The 18,994-nt window shown below is 46.8% G+C and overlaps 1 protein-coding gene across 4 annotated transcripts in view; it reads left to right on the top strand.

Moving 5' to 3' along the window:
• Nucleotides 1-18,768, top strand: part of Maea (macrophage erythroblast attacher, E3 ubiquitin ligase) — a 33,463-nt gene extending 14,695 nt beyond the window's left edge. For 3 of the 4 annotated variants that reach the window (NM_001008319.2, XM_039091799.2, XM_039091798.2), the window contains exons 2-9: nt 4,742-4,924; nt 6,942-7,145; nt 9,340-9,462; nt 12,020-12,096; nt 13,993-14,101; nt 15,861-15,994; nt 17,082-17,277; nt 17,746-18,768. In NM_001008319.2, coding sequence (NP_001008320.2) covers nt 4,742-4,924; nt 6,942-7,145; nt 9,340-9,462; nt 12,020-12,096; nt 13,993-14,101; nt 15,861-15,994; nt 17,082-17,277; nt 17,746-17,841 — 1,122 coding nt within the window. In that variant the 3' untranslated portion in view covers nt 17,842-18,768. Of the gene's footprint in view, nt 1-4,741; nt 4,925-6,941; nt 7,146-9,339; nt 9,463-12,019; nt 12,097-13,992; nt 14,102-15,860; nt 15,995-17,081 lie in introns of all 4 variants that reach the window. The other variant, XM_063273013.1, reaches the window with a different exon arrangement.
• The last annotated feature ends 226 nt before the right edge of the window (nt 18,769-18,994 follow it).

The raw sequence follows: 18,994 nt of genomic DNA, 5'->3' as shown, positions 1-18,994 counted from the left end.
AGATTTTTCTGCAGTTCAGGCTGGTCCTAAAATGTGTTTTATGTCCAAGGATGATGAAATTTTTAAAGTTTGATTGCATTTTTTACTTTAAACATGTTTCTTTTGAGTTTTATTTTTAACCCCTTGTTCTATAGTTTGAGGTTTTTTGTTTGTTTGTTTAGGGTTTTTTGTTTATTTGATTGTTTGTTTTGGACACAGGGTTTCTTTGTGTGGCCTTGGCTGTCCTGGAGGTTAGCTTTATAGAGAAGGCTGGCCTTGAACTCAGCAGAGATCTGCCTGCCTCTTCCTCCTGAGTACCAGGATTAGTGGTGTGTACCACCACTGCTAGGCCAATTTGAAAATTTTAAACATTTTAACATGTTATGTATATGTGTGTGAGTATCTTGCCTGTATTTATGTAAGTATACCACATCTGTGCCCAGTGTCTGGAGTCTAGAAGAGTGTGGGATCCTCTACAGCTGGATAGGGACAGTTAGAAGTCACCACACATTGGTGTGGCAAGTGATCGTAACCGTATTCTTCGATGTATTCAGACACATATATATTTGTTCATTTTCACCCACTACCCTCTTATCCTATCAAATGTATCTTCTTTGCAACAAGTCCCCCTACTTTGTTTTATATTTTTGTGAACCAGTGAGTTTAATTTAGAGTTGCTTGCATGAGCATGGGTGGGAATTATTTACTGGAGCATAGGCAGTGGTGGCTATACCACTAAAGAAAGTGACACCCGCTCCTGCAGCAACCTCTAATTGCCAGTGGCTCCTCATGGAGTGGTAGGGCTTCATGGGCCTCTTCCCAGTCTGTGATGGAATATTAATGGGCCCCATCTTGTGCAGGTAACCACAGCACTCTTCCCCATCTTGTGACTCTTACATTCTCTCTACTCCTTCTTCAGTGTTCCTTGAGCTGTGGAGGGGGTGACACAGATGTCCCATTTGGCCCAGTACACAACAGTCATATACTCTGAGCACTTTGGTCAGTTATGAGTCTTTGCATTAACTGTTGCTAGCTTCAAAGAGAAGCTTGTCTGACCAGGACTGAGAACAGTGCTAGACTATAGTTATGAATACTTAGAAGGCAGCTTGACAGCATGGCCATTTAGCAAGACAGCTATAGAAAGTTTCCTACTAGGAAACAAGCTATAAGCGTTTGACCAGATTTAGAGTGCTAAATGTCAATTCCTTCCGTGCAGTGGGGCTAAAAATCCAATCAGAAAGTAGTGAGCTATCGTAGCTAACGTTCACACCACTACTGCAACAGTGGTCAGATCTTTCCTGGCAGGGAGGTAGTGTAGCACACGGGTTCCACAACTGAGTAAGTCTATCCATGACTGTTTTTCTTCTCTTAGCAAGCAAGCTGTGTGATATGATAGCTAGCCAGTAAGAAGGAAGCTTCCAGCTCATTTCTATCTTGATTTTCTATGTTCTGCCACCAGAGATAGCCATGAGCAATGGGAATAGAGCCTGTATTGTTTTAGGGACCTCTGGGACTTCCCTGGTCAACAACTCGGGAGGTATCCCACATCTGGCACAGGAATTTTCATTTAATAATCTGTGGCTTTGGGAGCAGTAGTATTCACCCATACCAAGTGACTACATTCAAAGTGACTACAGTGACATGGTTATGAAAACACTCTCCAAGTAGATAGTAGTAATGATTCCACAACCTTGCCATTACCTTTTAATGGGGGAAGTTAAAGTTTGTGAATTATATAAATAAAAATAACGTATTTCTTTATTTGTTTCTCTTTTTCTTTTTTTGTAGTAAGGGCAGCTTTACTGACAACTGAACAGGGGACAGCATGGCCAGATACGTTGTTTGGCTGGAGTACATAGCTCTGTATGATAAGTTGTTTGCAGAATAGGTCTGTGGAGTGACAGTGGGGTCAAGAAACCAGGCTGGTCTGTGGCTCGCATCACATTTGCTACACGTGTGGCCCTTGCACATCAGTGATGTGAGTCCCAGACGGTGAGGAGTTACCCAGCACATACATGTACTACCCTCAGTCGGGGAAGTTATGAACACTGGGAATGTTATATGCTCTGAATTAAGAGGACTCTGCTTTTAAAGACATAGTACAAAGATGGGGAAAACCCAATTTTATTGTATCTAAATTAAAGTATCTGGATTGCATTGAATTAAAATACATTAAGAAGGAATTTCATTTCCCTACCAGGGAGTGTTGGTGCACACCTTTAATACCAGCACTTGGGAGGCAGAGACAGATGCCTGTGAGTTCAAGGCCATCCTGGTCTACACTGCAAGATCTAAGAGAGCCAAGGCTACACAGAGAAAGCCTGTATGGAAGGGGGAAGCAGGGGGTGTGGAATTCACTTCCCTGCCCTGCAGACAGCCTTGCAGTATAGCCCAGGACAGCCTCAAGTTTATGCTATTCCGGCCTGAGTGCTGGGAGTAACTGGGATGACAGTCACATATTTCTAATGGCTTCCTTTCAGTACCTGATTCTGTTTTCTTTCCTTAGGTGGTGGTTTGCAGGGCAGACGTTTGGGTTGGCTAAAGAGTGTTAATAATGAGTTTCCTTCATAGTTTGTGTGATTAGTGCCATTGGTACAAAGCTTGTGCCCTCTTTAAGGTCATGACGGTATCTTGTTTCTTCCTCAGAAGATTTACAGGAAGTTTCGGCACTTATGTTTAGATCTGTTTCAGGGTAGTCTTGGCAGACGTATAAGACATAGCTTGGTTTTCACTGCTTTCAGGGAGTTCCTAGTCCTGATATTGTTGGGAAAACTACCGTTTCCCTTGGCCGTGTGGTTGGACATATATATAGGTGGGTGTGGAACTCTTTGTGGGTTCTCCACCTTCGTTTGATCCATATCTAATCTCAGACCAGCACCTTGCTAAGGGGGGGGTCACAAAGGTCAATGGTTATTTATTTTTGGTGTGGTTTGGTGATGGTGTGGTAATGGTTTGTGGCTTGGTGTGGTGTGGTGTTGGTGGTGTGGCTTGGTGTGGTGTGGTGATGGTGCTGAGATGGAGTATCTTTATGTAGCCCAAGCTCAAGCACAGTATCCTCCTGCCTTGCATTCTTGAGTGCTGGCGTCACAGACATATGCCACCATGCTCAGGTGTAATAGTAAGTCTTGATATTAGGTCCCATTCTATCAGCTTGTAGTCTATCAGTGCTAGTTGGTTTTTTTTTTTTTTGTTTTTGTTTTTTTTTTTTTTTTGTTTGTTTGTTTTTTTGCCTCAGACTCATTATATTGTCAATGAGGATATGATCTTGAACTTTTGATCCCCCTGCCTCCACCTTCCTGAGTGCTGAACTTGCAGGTATACATCTCCACTATGCACAATCTGTTTTGTAATGAATGGGGATCAAAGACAGGGCTTCATATGTGCTGGACAAACACTGTCAGTACCAACTGAGCCACATGTCTGTCTGTCTGTGCCTGTCATCTGTCTATCTACCTATCTAGTTATCTATAGTGAAAGCACATCTTAGAATTGCTATGTGTACAAATGTGCTGTTACTTGTGTGTACGTACTGTCGTGGTCTCTGGAACATTCCATCTTGTCGAACTGAAGTTCTGCCATTAGAGCTTCACCATGCATGCTATTTAAGGGTCTGGGTGAGTAGACTGGAACAGTTTGTCATTTTGTGGTCAGCGCTCTTCTTTAACATGAAGTCCTTAGGTTTCATCCATATTCTGGTGTTTGGCAGGGTTTTCCACTGTAAAGCTGGGCTGTATGTATGTGCTGCATTTTCTTGATTCATTTGTTGGTGACATTCCAATGGCTGCTGTTGGGGATGTTGCAGTGAATATGTAAGCAGACATCTGTAGAGATTCTTTTCCTAGATGCATACCCAGGAGTGGGCCTGCTACAGTTGCAGTTGTCTGTCCTTGGTAATCCTCTGCTGCTTCACAGTTAGCAGCAGCATCCCATCCTCACCAGCAAGACACTGTGTGGATTTATTTTGTGGGTTTTGGTGTGATTTTATTGTTGCTGCTTTGAAACGGTCAGTGACCGGAACTTTCTGAGAGCAGATTGGGTGTACAGCACAGTTAATACTAGCAGGACTTGATAGTAGGTATGAGCTGTGGCTCTAGCTTAGCCTGCCACAAAGGTGGGGCGCGCTGTTCAGGCATAGCTTGCTTGTGTTGTGCTCATAGCCAGGGGCCGGGAAATGGCAGTGATTCTCTGGGAAAATCCCCGTGACTTGACTGTTCTTTACCTAGTAGGAAATGGCCTGGTTTTGTCTCCTGCAATTGGGATAAAAACATTTTCATGAAGGGGAAATGTTAATGTTCATTTGCAAGTCTATATGAAACATGATGACTTCACATTACCCTGAATGGTGTGAAGTTTTCTGGACTAATCCTGACTGTCCTGCCCAGTGTGGTTCACCTCCAGTTCCCCACTGGTCAAATGAGAAGAAGCCCCCCTCCCTTACCTGCTTTTTGGTCACTTTTTAAACTGTTTTTTTAGATAAACTTTGGAGTTATTTTGTCCTTAAAGGTGTGTGTGTGTGTGTGTCTGTCTGTCTGTCTGTCAAGACTGTGGCACAGCACTGTCTTCGAGTCAGCCTCCCCTCCAGGCTCTGGACTACCTCTAGTCATCATACTTTGTGGGTCCTGGTCCAGGGTGTTGTGAGATGTTTTTTGAGAGCCGAGAGTCTTAGGCCGCCTGTGCCAGATGTGAAGGAGGCCCGTGTACATGGACTGTATCCATATATTGAAGGTCAAGGCTGAGGTTCTTTCTGCCTTTTCTTGTCTAGGTGCCCTATGAGACACTGAATAAACGCTTCCGAGCTGCTCAGAAAAACATTGATCGGGAGACCAGCCACGTCACCATGGTGGTAGCTGAGCTTGAGAAGACCTTGAGTAGCTGCCCAGCTGTGGACTCTGTGGTCAGCCTACTGGATGGAGTGGTGGAGAAGCTGAGTGTCCTCAAGAGGAAGGTTTGTCCTCTGGGAGTGGGCCCTGACTAGGAGATTTGAGACAGGCAAACTGGGGGCAGGATGTCCTGGCCTCATGCTGCTAGAAAGAGAACTGAAAGTGTCCTGAGCCCGACCTATGAGGAAGCTAGGGTTTGCAGAGATGGTGTTTCAGCCTAGAACTTCCTGGAACTGTCAAACTGACCTAGCTCTGAGGAGGACCCTGTGAAGACATGAATAGTCATTTAAAAATCTTCCTAAACGGGTAGAGAACTCAGGTAGCAGAAGAGAATAGTAGTCAGACTTGGAGGTTGAGTCGGATATGAGAAAAGGCCAGAGGGCTGTGGCCACCTTGGAGCATTATCTGAACATAGAAGTGACTTGACAGACGACTTCGGGGGCCCAGGAGAGTGGGCCAGAAAGCAACTCTAAAACCTGTAGGAAACAGAAATAAAAATTTATTTAGGGTTAAAAAGAATGAGTGGAAACACAGATTGATGAACAGTAATCAGGGCTGAACACTGCAGCACACACCTTAAATCCCAGCATCTGGGGAGAAGAGATCATCTGTTTGAGTTTAAGGCTGGCTACGGCCACATTGTGAGACTCTGTCACAAATAATAACCAGGGTGGTGGTATTAGCTCCATACCAAGACTTGGAAAGTGTTCCAAAGAGAGTGTATAGAGTAACGGTGTAAATAGAAGGGCAAATATATTAGAGATCATGGACTTCTGACGTGGTCGCTCAGAGCCCAGAGAAGGGTAGAGACAGGGCAGGGTGAATGGTAGGGCTACTGAGGTCATCGACTCATGGACCAGTACAAGAGGTGAAGATAGACTAGCGTGCTACACAGTGAGAGAAGAGCTCAGACGGAGAGCAGCGAAACAGCAGCCAAGGAGAGGGACAGAAATGGACGGTGGTGTTTGAGGAAAGAATGCCAATAGGGGCCTGTCTTGTGGTGTCTTACACTTAGCTATTAGCTATGTGGCTATAAAAAAGTTACCCTCAATGACATGAGACTTGGTTCCTTGGTGACACTGGTCTTCCAGAAATTCAATGACACACAGGAATGTGGCAGCCTTTTTGGGCAGCCCACATTGAGAACATTTTTACCTAGAATTTAACTTAGACCCAAGTTGATTTTTAAAAGAAATATATAAAGGATTTAAAAACCAGGCTTTGGGGGCTGGAGAGATGGCTCAGAGGTTAAGAACACTGGCTGCTCTTACAGAGGTCCTAAGTTCAATTTCCAGCAACTACATGGTGGCTCATAACCATCTATACTGTGATCTGATGCCCCTTTCTGGCATGTAAGCAGAATACTGTATAATTAATTAATAAATAAGTAAATAAACAAATGTATGTTTAAAACACACACACACACAGTACACACATATACACACACAGTACACAAACACACACACACGCACACACACATAGTACATACACACACACATAGTACACACATATACACACACAGTACACAAACACACACACACACACACACACACACCCCACCAGGCTCGGCACAGTGACACAAGCTTTAATCCTAGTATTCAGGAGGCAGAGCCTGAAGGAGTTTTGTGAGTTTGACGACAGCCTGCCTGGCTTACATAGCAAGTTCCAGGCTGGCTAGGGCTACATAGTTGGATCACTTTATAGTAAATAATAAGAGAGGAAATACAACAAATTTCAGATTTTAAGCATCTGACACTGCAGCTTAAACCAAAACAAAATATACGTGTATGATAAACCTTTTTGAGGGAAATGAGCCCTCCCATGTGCTGGACAAGCACATGAAGAGGTCGGAGAGGTGTGCCAGGTTTCTCTCAGTAACCACTGTCCTGTACAAATGCACCCGGAGCAGATGTAGAACCTGACCTCTCTATTTCTGGGTCTCGTCCAGCACCATCCCCATCTCTGCCTTTCCGTTGCTTATCTTTCGTGGGCATTCAGAGGAGAGGCACATACATGTCTTCATGGCTAGTGGTGTGCCTCAGGGACGAACCTCAAATCTCAACCACGTCTGCTGTGATTTAGGCAGTAGAGTCCATCCAGGCCGAGGATGAGAGCGCCAAGCTCTGCAAACGTAGGATCGAGCACCTCAAGGAGCACAGCAGTGACCAGCCAGCGGCGGCCAGCATGTGGAAGCGGAAGCGCATGGACCGAATGATGGTGGAGCACCTGCTGCGCTGTGGCTACTACAACACAGCTGTGAAGCTGGCTCGCCAGAGTGGCATTGAGGTGGGCTTTGAGCTCTTGGCCCTGCCTGGGTGTGAGTGTTGCATTCCCTTCTATTCCCACCTGTTGTGGTGCCCAGCAGTCAGTGACAGTCACAGCAGGCAAGTGCCTTGCTTTTGGACAACTTGAACTTGTTAATCTTGTGCCTGAGGAGATCAGGAGGTGGTGTTCTTGGCAGGAGCTCCCTGGAGTCGATGACATGGCCATATAGCCAGGGACAGGGTATTGTTACCTTCTGCCCCGACCAGTGACCACTGTTATGGCCACTGCTGTGAGACACTGAAAACCCATCCTGTGATGGCCACCACAGAGCATCACTGAGCCCATGGGATATCCCCTTTTTTTTTCTGTAATCCGTTATTGTTTTTTAATTTTTATTAAATTTATCATGTCATGATGAATTCCTTTGGGAAATGTGCCTATCTTTGGGCAGTCGTGCATGTCTTTGAGAGTCAGTTTTCTCCTTCTACTATGAAGTGTGTGGATGGAACTCAGGTTGTCACACTTGATGGCAAGCATCTTTCCCAACTGAGCTATCTCACACCATCACTCAAGTCTGCTTTACTCCTGTTGTTTATCTTGATTTCTTTTACTTAAAGGCTGTCTACACTATGTTGAGCAGCTGGATCTGCATGCCCTGCCTGGCCAAGCTCTGGAAGGAGCTTCCCATAGTCTCAGCTCCCTCCCTCCTCTCGTCATTGTCCTACATGTGTAGGGTCCAGTGGTTGGGATATGATGGTGACAAAGGCCCTTGCCAAGGAGTGGCAGGAGGCACATCAGGCCTCTGTAGATCCTGGCCAGAGAATACTGCAGTGCTGGTACTCTCTTTGTTAGTTGAGAAATTGTCTTTTATTAATGCGTTTTTGTTAGAGTACATCTCAGAAAGGAATTTTGCTTTTGAAATTAGGTTTTCAGGCTGGTGAGATGGACCAGCAGGTTAAGACACTTGATGCCAAAACTTAACTGATTTTGATCCCGTGAACTACATGGTGGAAAGAGAGAACTGACTCTTGCAAGTTGTCCTCTGTGTGTCTACCCATTAAAATACACATCAGCGTGATCTTTATAAATTTGAAGACATGTCCATTTTCTTCAGGTAGCTTTCCTGCCTTTCTTGTGATGTGCAGACATCTGTCTCATTGGCCCAGCCCTCCTTCCTGCTTGCTAGTCTGGTGGATCCTTTGATGTAGAGGGGCCCTGGGGAATCCTCCAGAGCTCAGCAGATGTTTAGTCTTTGGCCCTCTTCAAAGAACATAGGCTCTGGGAAGAGCATTGTGTAACACACACACACACACACACACGCACGCACGCACATGCTTTCAGCTGTGTTCAGAATAGACAAAGAAAATGTTAGCATATAGGCTGTGGAGGCATTGTTCACCTTATGATGGGGACCTGGTGGGGGTATCCTGACAAAAGGAGTTTAGTGAAGGAAGGGCTAACTTGTCACAAATCCATCCTGCCAGAGAAGCTGGAGGAGAAGCATGGCAGCAGAAGCAGGAGGCAGCTGGTTAAGTGTATACAAAGTCAGGAAATAGAGGTGATTATTAGGGTTCAGCTTGCTTTCTCTCTTTTTACTTCTGAGACTTGCAGCCCTTGGAACGGTACAAATCACTTTTTTTTTTTTTTTTTTTTTTTTTTTTTTTGGTTCTTTTTTTCGGAGCTGGGGACCGAACCCAGGGCCTTGCGCTTCCTAGGTAAGCGCTCTAACCACTGAGCTAAATCCCCAGCCCCACAAATCACATTTTAAGATGAATTTTCCCACCTCAGTTTACCTAATCTACGTAATCCCTTACAGATATGTGCAGAGATTAATTTCCATGGTGATTCTAAGTCTTATCAAGTTGTCAAGATTAACCATAGAGAGCCTGAACCCCTGCTGGGAGCCAGTCCAAGTGTGTGTAGTGCTTATGTTCTTCCGTGGGCCTTTACTACAAGATGGTTCTGGTCCCCTAACCAGTAGGCTTCTGCCACGTGTAAGCTTCCTAGTCTTCATGGACCATTTTTATTCCCTGGAATCTTATTGCCTGAGTACTTGTCGATGAGCAGTGTCCTAGACAGGTTGGATCAGATGTAGGGGTATACTATGGCTGAGTGTAAACTCAGGGTGAGAGGCTGGGGTGAAGAGGGTAGAAACCAGTTACCCCTGCTTGTAGGCCACAGACATGTTGTGACCTGAGCTGCCCCTTCCTCTAAGGACCTTGTGAATATCGAGATGTTCCTGACAGCCAAAGAAGTGGAGGAGTCCTTGGAGAGGCGTGAGACAGCCACCTGCCTTGCCTGGTGCCATGATAACAAGTCCCGACTCCGGAAGATGAAGGTGTGTAAGCTTTCTGGGCTGGGCTCCTGGTGGGAGTGGATGAGTCTCTATTGGAGGAGGGGCCAAGATTGGGTAGAATCTGTGTCCCCTACCCAGGACCACCATGGCTTCAACCTGCTTGTGGACTTTTGGGTTGGTTTTAGTTTGTGAAGCAGAGTTGGGTTTGTGGTGGGGTTCAGGGTGTTTGGGTGCCAATGCTTCCTTAGGAGTAACCAGCAGTGAAGTATGGAGCCCTGTTACATGTATAGCATGTTCACTCCCACTGCACTTAAAGATGAGGCAGCCTGTGGATTCCTCACCCAGTCAGATAAGGGCTGCAGAACTCTGGGCTGTAGTATCTATTGAATATACACTTTGTAAAACACAGAACCACCGAACTTAGCCTGTTCCCTGTTTTGTAGCAGAAATGTGTTAGCTTTGATTAATAGCCCTGCCTTTCAGAGAACCTATGTTTCTTGTGTTCTAAGTGTTGCTTTAACCCATCTGGTTGAGCTTGTGGTACATATAGTCACCAGCCAGGAATGACACTTCTCTGCCACTTGGGGCTCCCTTAAAGAAAGGATCTTGGTATGGAACTCCTAAAAGGAAAGCCAGAATTGATAATATAAGTCTGGCCTACTCAGTTCTGCCTTCTTTCCCTCCCTCCCAGAGAAGGAACTCTTCCATGAGTGATCTTCCTAAGCTTTGACCTCTTCAGGAAGCATGTCTACAAGCTTGCTGAGTTTACTATAGGTGTTTCCTGTGGGCCAGGAGTAGACATTCTGGGTAGGCAGAGCCTGAGAAATTGAGGTGCTGAGTGAATGCTGAGAGGGAGGGTGAGCACTGCTTTGGTGTCTGAGAAGTCAGATAGAAGGAAATGTTAGCAGTCGTCCATTAACACTGTGACGGTACCTAGTGACAGGCTTGCCATCACAACTGTCTGTAATCAGAATGTGCACATGCACGCATGCTCTCCTCTCCCTCAGAGTAGTGGAGAACCATTCTGCATTAAGGTCCCACAGGCCAGACACTGATTGCATGGGAAGAGAAGCATCTCAGACTCAGTTTCACTAAATTGGGAGAACCATATAACAGGGCACCAAGAGATGATCTGTAATTTAGCTTAGAACTCGAGACTTGGCAGGACACTAAAGAGTGACGCAGAGGCCTTGTGTCTGGGAGTCACACAGAGTGGTAAATTTGGAGGCTCCAGCTGCTGTAGAGTGAGTAGGGTGGCTAGCCACCCCACTGCATTACATTTGTGTTTTAGACTCAGGCTTGGAGAGCTGATTTGCATGACTAGTAGACACGTCTGTGTTGGTAAGGTATTTGAAAATTAACTGTTAGAGAGAATGTTGCTCCTAAATAATAGACAGGTTAAGGTTTATGTTTTAAAAAAAAAAAATCTGCTTTTCCTTCAGTATCTTTGCTTTTAAACATCCCACTGGTTCCCACCAACCGTAGAAGGAACAGTGTTCCTCTACAACTTACAGGGCTCTAGCATGCAGGCTCACCTTCAGTTCCTGCTTGCCTGGCTTTAAAGTGAACAGAGCATCCACAAGCCCCTCTCCACACATGAGAGAAGCTACACGGGCCCTGGGGAGCCTTGGGATGGCCGCGTAGGTGCTAGATTATCGGTGGTTTTGTATATGCTGGACAAGTGCTCTACTGTCCTGTACCTGAGGTACGATTATTACTGCACAGAAAGGGCTTTCTGTGTGGGTGGGAGCAGCTGCTCTTCCAGCTGGTTTTGTAAGGAAACTTCTGCCTACATTGGATTGTAGCACTGCTCTCAGAGTCCTCTCAGCTCTGGGCTTCTGTATAAACTGCTGTCTACCAGTACTCCCTGTATTATCCTCAAGAGTCACTTCAGTGCTGACCTTAGTTCTTCCTCACAACTGCAAATCTTGGAGCTTCTGCTATTCACAGGACCTGCTTATTCTGGAGCAGTCACCAGCTCAGGCAGTTACAGGACAGACAAGAAATGGGCTGAGTTGAAGCCTGGTGATAATGGTAGGGAGGGGAGGAAACGTTCTTTTTTTTATGTTGTTGAACAAGTCCTCTTTACATAGCCATGGCTGTCCTGGAACTAACTTCTCACTGTGTAGACCAGTCTGGCCTAGAAATCACAAGACTCTGCCTCCTGAGTGCCGTGATTAAAGATGTGCATCTCCATGCCAGCTAGAGGGAGTACGTTTAGAGGAGTAGTATTTGTAGCCTGTGGGACCTGGAAGACCTCTGCCCTCTAGGGAGTTGGCAGGGTTTCTTTATACAGTTACTTACCTTACCCCATGCACTCTGGGAGCTGATGACATTCCCTGTCTGCTGCCCATTTGGGTGCAACATGGCTGCCTTAGGGAGGGGACTGGGTTCACCATCTGCATAGTGCATTGGCCCTGCCAGAAAAGGACTTCCGTCTCTTCTATCAGAATAGAGGCTTTGTAATAGCACTTCTTCCCAGCACCCTGAGCTTTAATGGGAGAATTTGTGAGATCTGTGGATCCTGGTGCTCAGGTGCCTAGGCCATGGCAGGGCTGACAGGTGGCACCGCCTAACTCTTGTCTGTCTTTCCCCTCAGAGCTGCTTAGAGTTCAGCCTCAGGATTCAGGAGTTCATCGAACTTGTCCGGCAGAACAAGCGCCTGGATGCTGTGAGGTAGGATGTCACCATATACAAGTTTTTTTATGGTAAGGCAGGACACTCGGTGCTGTTGGCCTTTCCCCACCCTCATGGCAGGAGTGCTGGAGAGGGAACCACACATGTTGGGCACTGCCAGTCTGATGGCCTCAGTTTCACATGCCCACTAAATCTCTGTGTTGCCAAGCCAGAAATTAGGTTGAGATCCCCTGCTCATCAGACACTTTAGACCCTAATAGCTGTCAAGTGAGCTAGACTGGCGCCCCAACCACCCATGTAGACCCATGTGATCAGGGCTCTGTGTCCCGTCTTTTCCACTTGGGAAGTAGTCATCAGCTCTAAGTAATAAGTGTGCTCTAAGGGAAACTGAACTGGTCGGTTCACCGTTCTTGGTCTCATGTTTTCTACATGGCCATTTGAGAGCATGCTCACATCAGAATGAGGGCTTTCTGCAGGCATGTCTGAGCTTCTGAGGTCTATTTCTTCCCTGAGGGTACAGAGAAGAGTGGCTGTCTGCCCATGTGACGTCTACCTGTTAGATCCGTACTGGGTCTCTTAGCAGTGGAAGGATCAGCCGTCATCCCTGCTTATCCTTGTTTGATTGAAATGTCAGAGAGGACCATGCACCAATTTCCACTCCTTCCCCTGACCCACTTACCTTTAGTCAGCTTTGTAAAGTCTTCCTGGCTTCCACCAGCTATCTAGTCAGTGCATGCCAAACCTGGAGCAGTAACTTCTCTAGTTGGGGTTCTTCGGTTCCAGCTTTGCCAAGGCTCCTGCCCAGTTAGTTCTGGAGTGTGAACAGGGAACATTCAGATGGTCGTGAAGAAAACATCAGATCAAGAAACTGTGAAGTGACCAGTTCAGTTTCCCTTGGAACGCACTTGTTACTTAGAGCTGATCACTGTTCCCCAAGTCTCTTGTCTGTCCGCTATTTGTGTTGAATGGAAAGTTACGTAAGCCAGCTGGCTGTGGCCTAAACCTGGAGTGAGCACCCCCCCCCCACACTTCCTCTGGCCTTTTGGTCATCTTGCTACTCCCTGGGGACTGTTTGGTGACATCTTCTACCAACTCTCTATCTAAACATAGGTATACATTACTCACCTCAAGGCTGCCTCAGGTTCCCAGAACCTTCTAGCTCTTTTTGTCCTGACTTAGCATAGGGCTGATCTCCATGTGGACTTGGTTCCATGGGTTCTGTTGTGTTACTGGTCACTGGTGTATGGTCTGGTTCTACAGGAGGAGCTCAGGATTTAGAGGATATGATGCGGATGAGGCCTTGTGGGAAGATATGAAACCTGAGGCCCCCATGGCTAACGGCCAGCAGGGAGAATTCCATGCTCCTCCTTGATGTCCAGTCCTCCCAAGCTGGTCAGGAGCCAGCATGTGCATCACAATGTGAAACACGCAGTGCATGTGTTTACTTATACATGATGAGTTAGACGAGCTTTATAGTCTTATTTGTGGGCCTGCGCTGCCTCAAACAACTTTGAATTGAAAACACTGGACTAGAAGTCCCTTGGCGTGAAGGGTAAGCACTCAGGGCAATTGGAATCACTCAGAGGCTCAAGCAGTAGTTGTAGCCCTAAGTGAACCCATTTCCTGATATCTTCTCTCTCACTCCCCCCCCCCCCCCCCACACACACACCCCTGAGCACATCTTCTGGTATGGGATTCCTTTGTGTCAGACTCTGAAGGACCTGATAGTCCAGATCCTTAAAATTGGAGATTTGGGCCTTAGACAGTTGGTTCAGCAGCAGATAAAGGTACTGGCCTCCAAGCATGACAGCCTGAATTTAACATGGTGGAAGGAAAGTTATAACTCTTGACAGTTGTTTTCTGACCTGAATTGTTTAATTAGTTATTTAAAAGTTGGAAATATTAACCTAAATGTGCCAAAATGTCATTTTTTAGACATGCAAGAAAGCACTTCAGTCAGGCTGAAGGGAGCCAACTGGATGAGGTCCGCCAGGTCATGGGCATGCTGGCCTTCCCACCAGACACACATATCTCTCCATACAAGGTAATGTTCCTGTCCCTGTTTATCTATGTCCTTGCTGGCCCTTGGAGTCAGAAGTGTGTGGGGTGGGTTAGAGAGTGCTGGACAGCTCCTGGGGACCCATCTGCTGTCATTTCTTCAAACCTCATAGCTTGTTCTACTCAACTATGCTTCTCTCACTTTATTCCAATCTAGCTGGTGAAACGTTTGAGGCAGAGGTCAGGCTTCAATCTGGAAGGCTCTGGGTCTCCACACCCTGCCATCTCTCCTTGGTGTTCTCTTCCAGTAGTCTTTCATGTCAGCATCCTGGCCTTCTTGCTTTTTCTCTAAGTCCAGAGTTGTAGGTCTAAAGCGCACTAAAGGGTTATGGTGGTCTTCCCCTTCTTTGGCTGCTCCTGGTCTCTTTCCTTGGTGCTGGTCTGTTGCATTCGGCCCCTGTGTTCTGGCCTTTGGTGGAAGAGGGTCTGGGAGAGGATGGTCAGGCTGCATTGCACAGCTTTGGACACACCTCAGCCCCAGTTTGGGTATCTGTTCCTGCCCCGAGTGGGCAGTGTATAGTGTTTACCTTTGCTCAGTATATGGCCTCACCACGCCAAGACCTCAGAAGGCATTAAGTACAGGTTTTGCTCATAGAGTTAAACACTTTGTTCCCTGAGCCTTGAGGCTAAGTCTCTGTCAGGGGCCTTTGTGTCTACCCTACAGCCTCATCCATAGTTGGCCTAACTCTAGTAGCCAACAGAGGAGAGCTGTGTTCTTCCTTCAGAGAATCCAGTTAATACTGCTAGATTTGCACTGGGCCCTAGTAACCCCATATAACTTTGAGATGTGGGACTTCTTGTATTGAAATAATCATCAGGTCAGAGTGTCAGAAATATCTAAATTTGTATTTTAAGTTAATGCCTTAAATTTATCTTAACTGCATTGGAGATTTGGGTTGGCCTGAGTCAGAGTTAGAAGATGAACCACTTTTCAGATGCAAGGCCTTGTGGTCCAGGGAAGATTACAGCAGGTATGGGTACGTGGTACTTATCCCTGCCGTCCCATCAGTGAGCACAAGGACAAGCCTACTCATGGGGTCAAAGCCAGAAGAGTAACAGGCTTAGCCTGTCAAGTCCTGTCAGTGACAGAGTTTTGGTGACCTGAAAGAGAAAGACCAAGATCATCACATCAGAAACCCTGGTCTTAGGGGCAGACAGGAAATTTAGGGTTCAGAGAGCTAAAAGAGAACTGAAAGAATGACTTTGACTAAATTAAGGAGGGAAGAATCAGTGCACTAGTGAGGGAGGTGAAGAGGAAGCTTCCTTCAGAGGAAAGTGATGGCTGAACCTCAGGAGAAGAGCCCTGAAGGCTGATGCTGTCCCTTCTGTTAGAGCTTCTCAAACTGGGCAGTCCATCGACTGCTTCTATAAAAGCAATGCTGAGCAGAGTGTTTATAAAGAGGGTGGAGGTTAAGTTGTTACCCTAGAGATGCAGAACCTTTCTCTCTCTTGCTTTTGTCTGTGTGCATACTGTGTCTGTCTAAGTCACAACATTAACCAGGGATAGTTCTGAGCTGAGGTCATGTTATTGTCTGTCGAGCATTTCTTCTCAGAAGTGACCTCTCTTTCAGCTTTAATTCTCTGCAATTCTGTTTCATTGTTTCAAGACCACAGGATACAAACCAGGGAGTATTCTGGAACATTAAACTAACAGGTGTCTTGTATGGCTGTTGGGGCATCTTTATTGGCTAGGCCTCCTAGTAACTGCCAGGGGAGGGTCCCAGCACCTCTGCATTGTGTTTCAGGACCTCCTGGACCCAGCCCGGTGGCGAATGCTGATCCAGCAGTTTCGATATGACAACTACCGGCTGCACCAGCTGGGAAACAGCTCCGTCTTCACCCTCACCCTGCAGGCTGGGCTCTCAGCAATAAAGACACCGTATCCTCCTTGCTCTACCTTATCCTCTAGGGTAAAGGTTGAGAGGGCCTGGGACCCAGCAGCTTGGTCTTTCTTTGGTCTGTGTGTCCTCTGTGGCTTTTCCATTTCAAATGTTGCTGTGTACCTGATACTGGCTTCCCAAGAGTCCTAACTGTCTAGCCAGTTTGACGTCTCAGCTTGACTCATAATGGTCATAGCTCTGGAAAGGAAGCAGCCTCCCTCTGCAGGAAAGACAAGAAAGGCTGACCCCTCCTTGTTTATATTTGACCTACTGTGCACTGAAGGTGACTGACCCATCCCTTATATGACTCCACAGTGCATAGCTGACCTATTCCTTCCTGTGATGGACACCTCCCAATCCTCCAAACCCCTTCTCCCAACCCCCATGGTAGATTTTCAACTTTGGTGTGGCCGATCTTGTCCCTTGTGTGGTTGATCCTTGCTCATATGTTTGACTCCCATCCCTTGTGGTTCCTATAGTCAGAACTCAGAGCTAACGTCTTGTGAGTCTGACACTATCACCACTACCACCAAGGGCGTCTCTCCCTTGTGTGGCTGAACCTCTCTGACGGAACCTGTCCATTGTGTGCCTGGCCTGATTGCTCCATGTAGCCAAACCCATTCTGTATGAGTGTCCCACAAGGTAGTGACTTTGCTGGCATGCATCACAGCTGGTGCTGCTGTGCTGGGCTCCAAGCTGAGGCTCAAGGACCATCCTTTTCACCATCTCTAGTGGACTGGAGAGTAAGCATGTGCTGCCTGCCACTTTCTGGCATCCACCAGAACATCTCTGTCTTACACTCGCCTGCCCTCTGAAGAAATTTGAGTTGGGTGTGAGGGTGCCAACAAGTGTGCTGTTGTGCCACTGGTAGCAATACCAATGGCTTGTCTTGAGTCAGATCTCTGTGAACATTGATATTGAATGACTATGGCATTCTTTTAACTTGGATGTTAGCCCTGTTTGTTTTCTCAGTGGTGTCCCTATGGTCATAAGGATGCCCTGTGGCTAGCTAGACAGTAATAGTCACAGCATACCTGCCTTGTTGCTGATCTTCTTGGGACAGCCTTTCCTTAACCCTGTGTACAGACAGTGCTACAAGGAGGATGGCAGCTCCAAGAGCCCCGACTGCCCTGTGTGCAGCCGCTCTCTGAACAAACTGGCACAGCCCCTACCCATGGCTCACTGTGCCAACTCCCGCCTGGTCTGCAAGATCTCTGGTGACGTGATGAACGAGAACAACCCACCCATGATGCTGCCTAATGGCTATGTCTATGGCTACAATGTGAGGGCCCGAATATCAGGGCTATGGGCTGGGAGGGCTGGGCAGCTGTGTGAAGGTAAAAGCATCAGGGTGTGGGTATGGAGGAGGGTACCACGTGTGAACAGCCTCAGGCTTCTTGACTGGTATCCATTCAAGAAGTGACTTTGTAAGGTTAGATGGCGTGAGACTGAAGAGATGGCCCCACGGTTAAGAGCGTTTGTTGGTCTTGCAGAGGACCTGCGTGGTGGCGCACAACCGTCTCCAGCTTTGTAGTTGCAGGAGTAACGAGTCCCATGGGCTCTGACATCTCTCCTGACTTCATAGGCATCAGGCACACATACATACACACATGCAGCAAAACACTCATGAGTAAATAGTATTAGATGATTTGTTCCCTGGTAGCTTATTTTTTGGAATGAACCTTAATTCAGATCTTAGTTTGCATGGGATTTTCTCATTTTAATGCATAACTCTGGTTTTGTTTTCCAGTCTCTGCTTTCTATTCGTCAAGATGATAAAGTTGTTTGCCCAAGAACCAAAGAAGTCTTCCACTTCTCCCAAGCTGAGAAAGTGTACATCATGTAGGCCTGCGTTGCCATGTGCACGCCCTTGGCCAGAGGCTGTGGTGGGTGGGAGCCATGCCCTCCTGCCCTGACCCTTGACCCCTGACCCCAGCCTGCCTCGGCATTTGTTTCTTGCGACCAAAGATCAGTGAGCAACGACAAATACTCTTAGAAAAAGAGGAAGTGAGATTTACTAAGTCTGTGCTTGAGAACAGCGTTTGGTTGGTAGGATTTTGTAACATAAGTCGACTGATGCCTCTGCAGGTTCTTGCACCTCTCAAAGGAAACTCTCTCTACAGTGTGGCCTGAGCACCAGGAAATCCAGAGCATCTCAGAAGTAGGAATTGGGTCATCGATTATTTCCCTGTGTCTCTCCGTTTCCTTCCTTTTGCTAGTGATGGGACTCAGGGGAGCTTGAGGAGCAGGCTGGTCCTTTGCCAACTCTTGTTGGTCATAGCCTGGGCAAGGTGCTGGCCGTACCAGGTTGGCTGCAGTGACTTGTGACGTGGTGCCGAGGCCTTTCCTGACTTCACTGTCTAGCTGCTGCCAAAGCACCATCCACCACATGCACCTGGGCTGCTACTCGAGCCTCTGCCCTTGTGGCCAGGGTGTCTGGGGCTGTGTCTGTGCACAGGTTCAGCGTCTCACCTTCCAGCACCGCCTTATCTCCTGCTTTGAGAATGTATTCACGGGAAAGCCACTGGACTGAGTTTCTGCAGAGGCCTTGCCAGGTGGTTCCGTAGTCCTAGAGTGTACATGCTTTTCATTACGGAAACTGATAGTTCAGCTAAAGTAAGTACTGACGGGTTTTCCAGACATGAACCATTGTAATTCACACAAAACCATATTGTAGAGGTTTGTATCTAGCGCTTATTTTTGCATGTTGATGTTGATTAGCTAATGAACTGTAAATGTAAAGCGTGTTAATAAAATAGCTTTCTATTTCTCACTTTTTTGTGTGAGGTATTTGTAAGACCTCGGGTGTCTTTTGCTAACCCTGCCAGGCAGTAGACCATGCAGCACCTCTGTTGGACCTGCGTTTGTCACTACAGTGAAGGGCGCTCAGCACACTGCTTTGACCCAGTATACAAAACATTGCCTGCAGATCCCCAAAGGGCTTCTCTGAGGACTGAGGGCATAAATACCTAGAGTTCTAAGGTAGGTCACAGTTGGCT

This window comes from Rattus norvegicus, chromosome 14 (genome assembly GCF_036323735.1).
Source record: "Rattus norvegicus strain BN/NHsdMcwi chromosome 14, GRCr8, whole genome shotgun sequence".
Lineage (NCBI taxonomy): Eukaryota > Metazoa > Chordata > Mammalia > Rodentia > Muridae > Rattus > Rattus norvegicus.
This window is presented reverse-complemented; position numbering and strand designations above follow the sequence as displayed.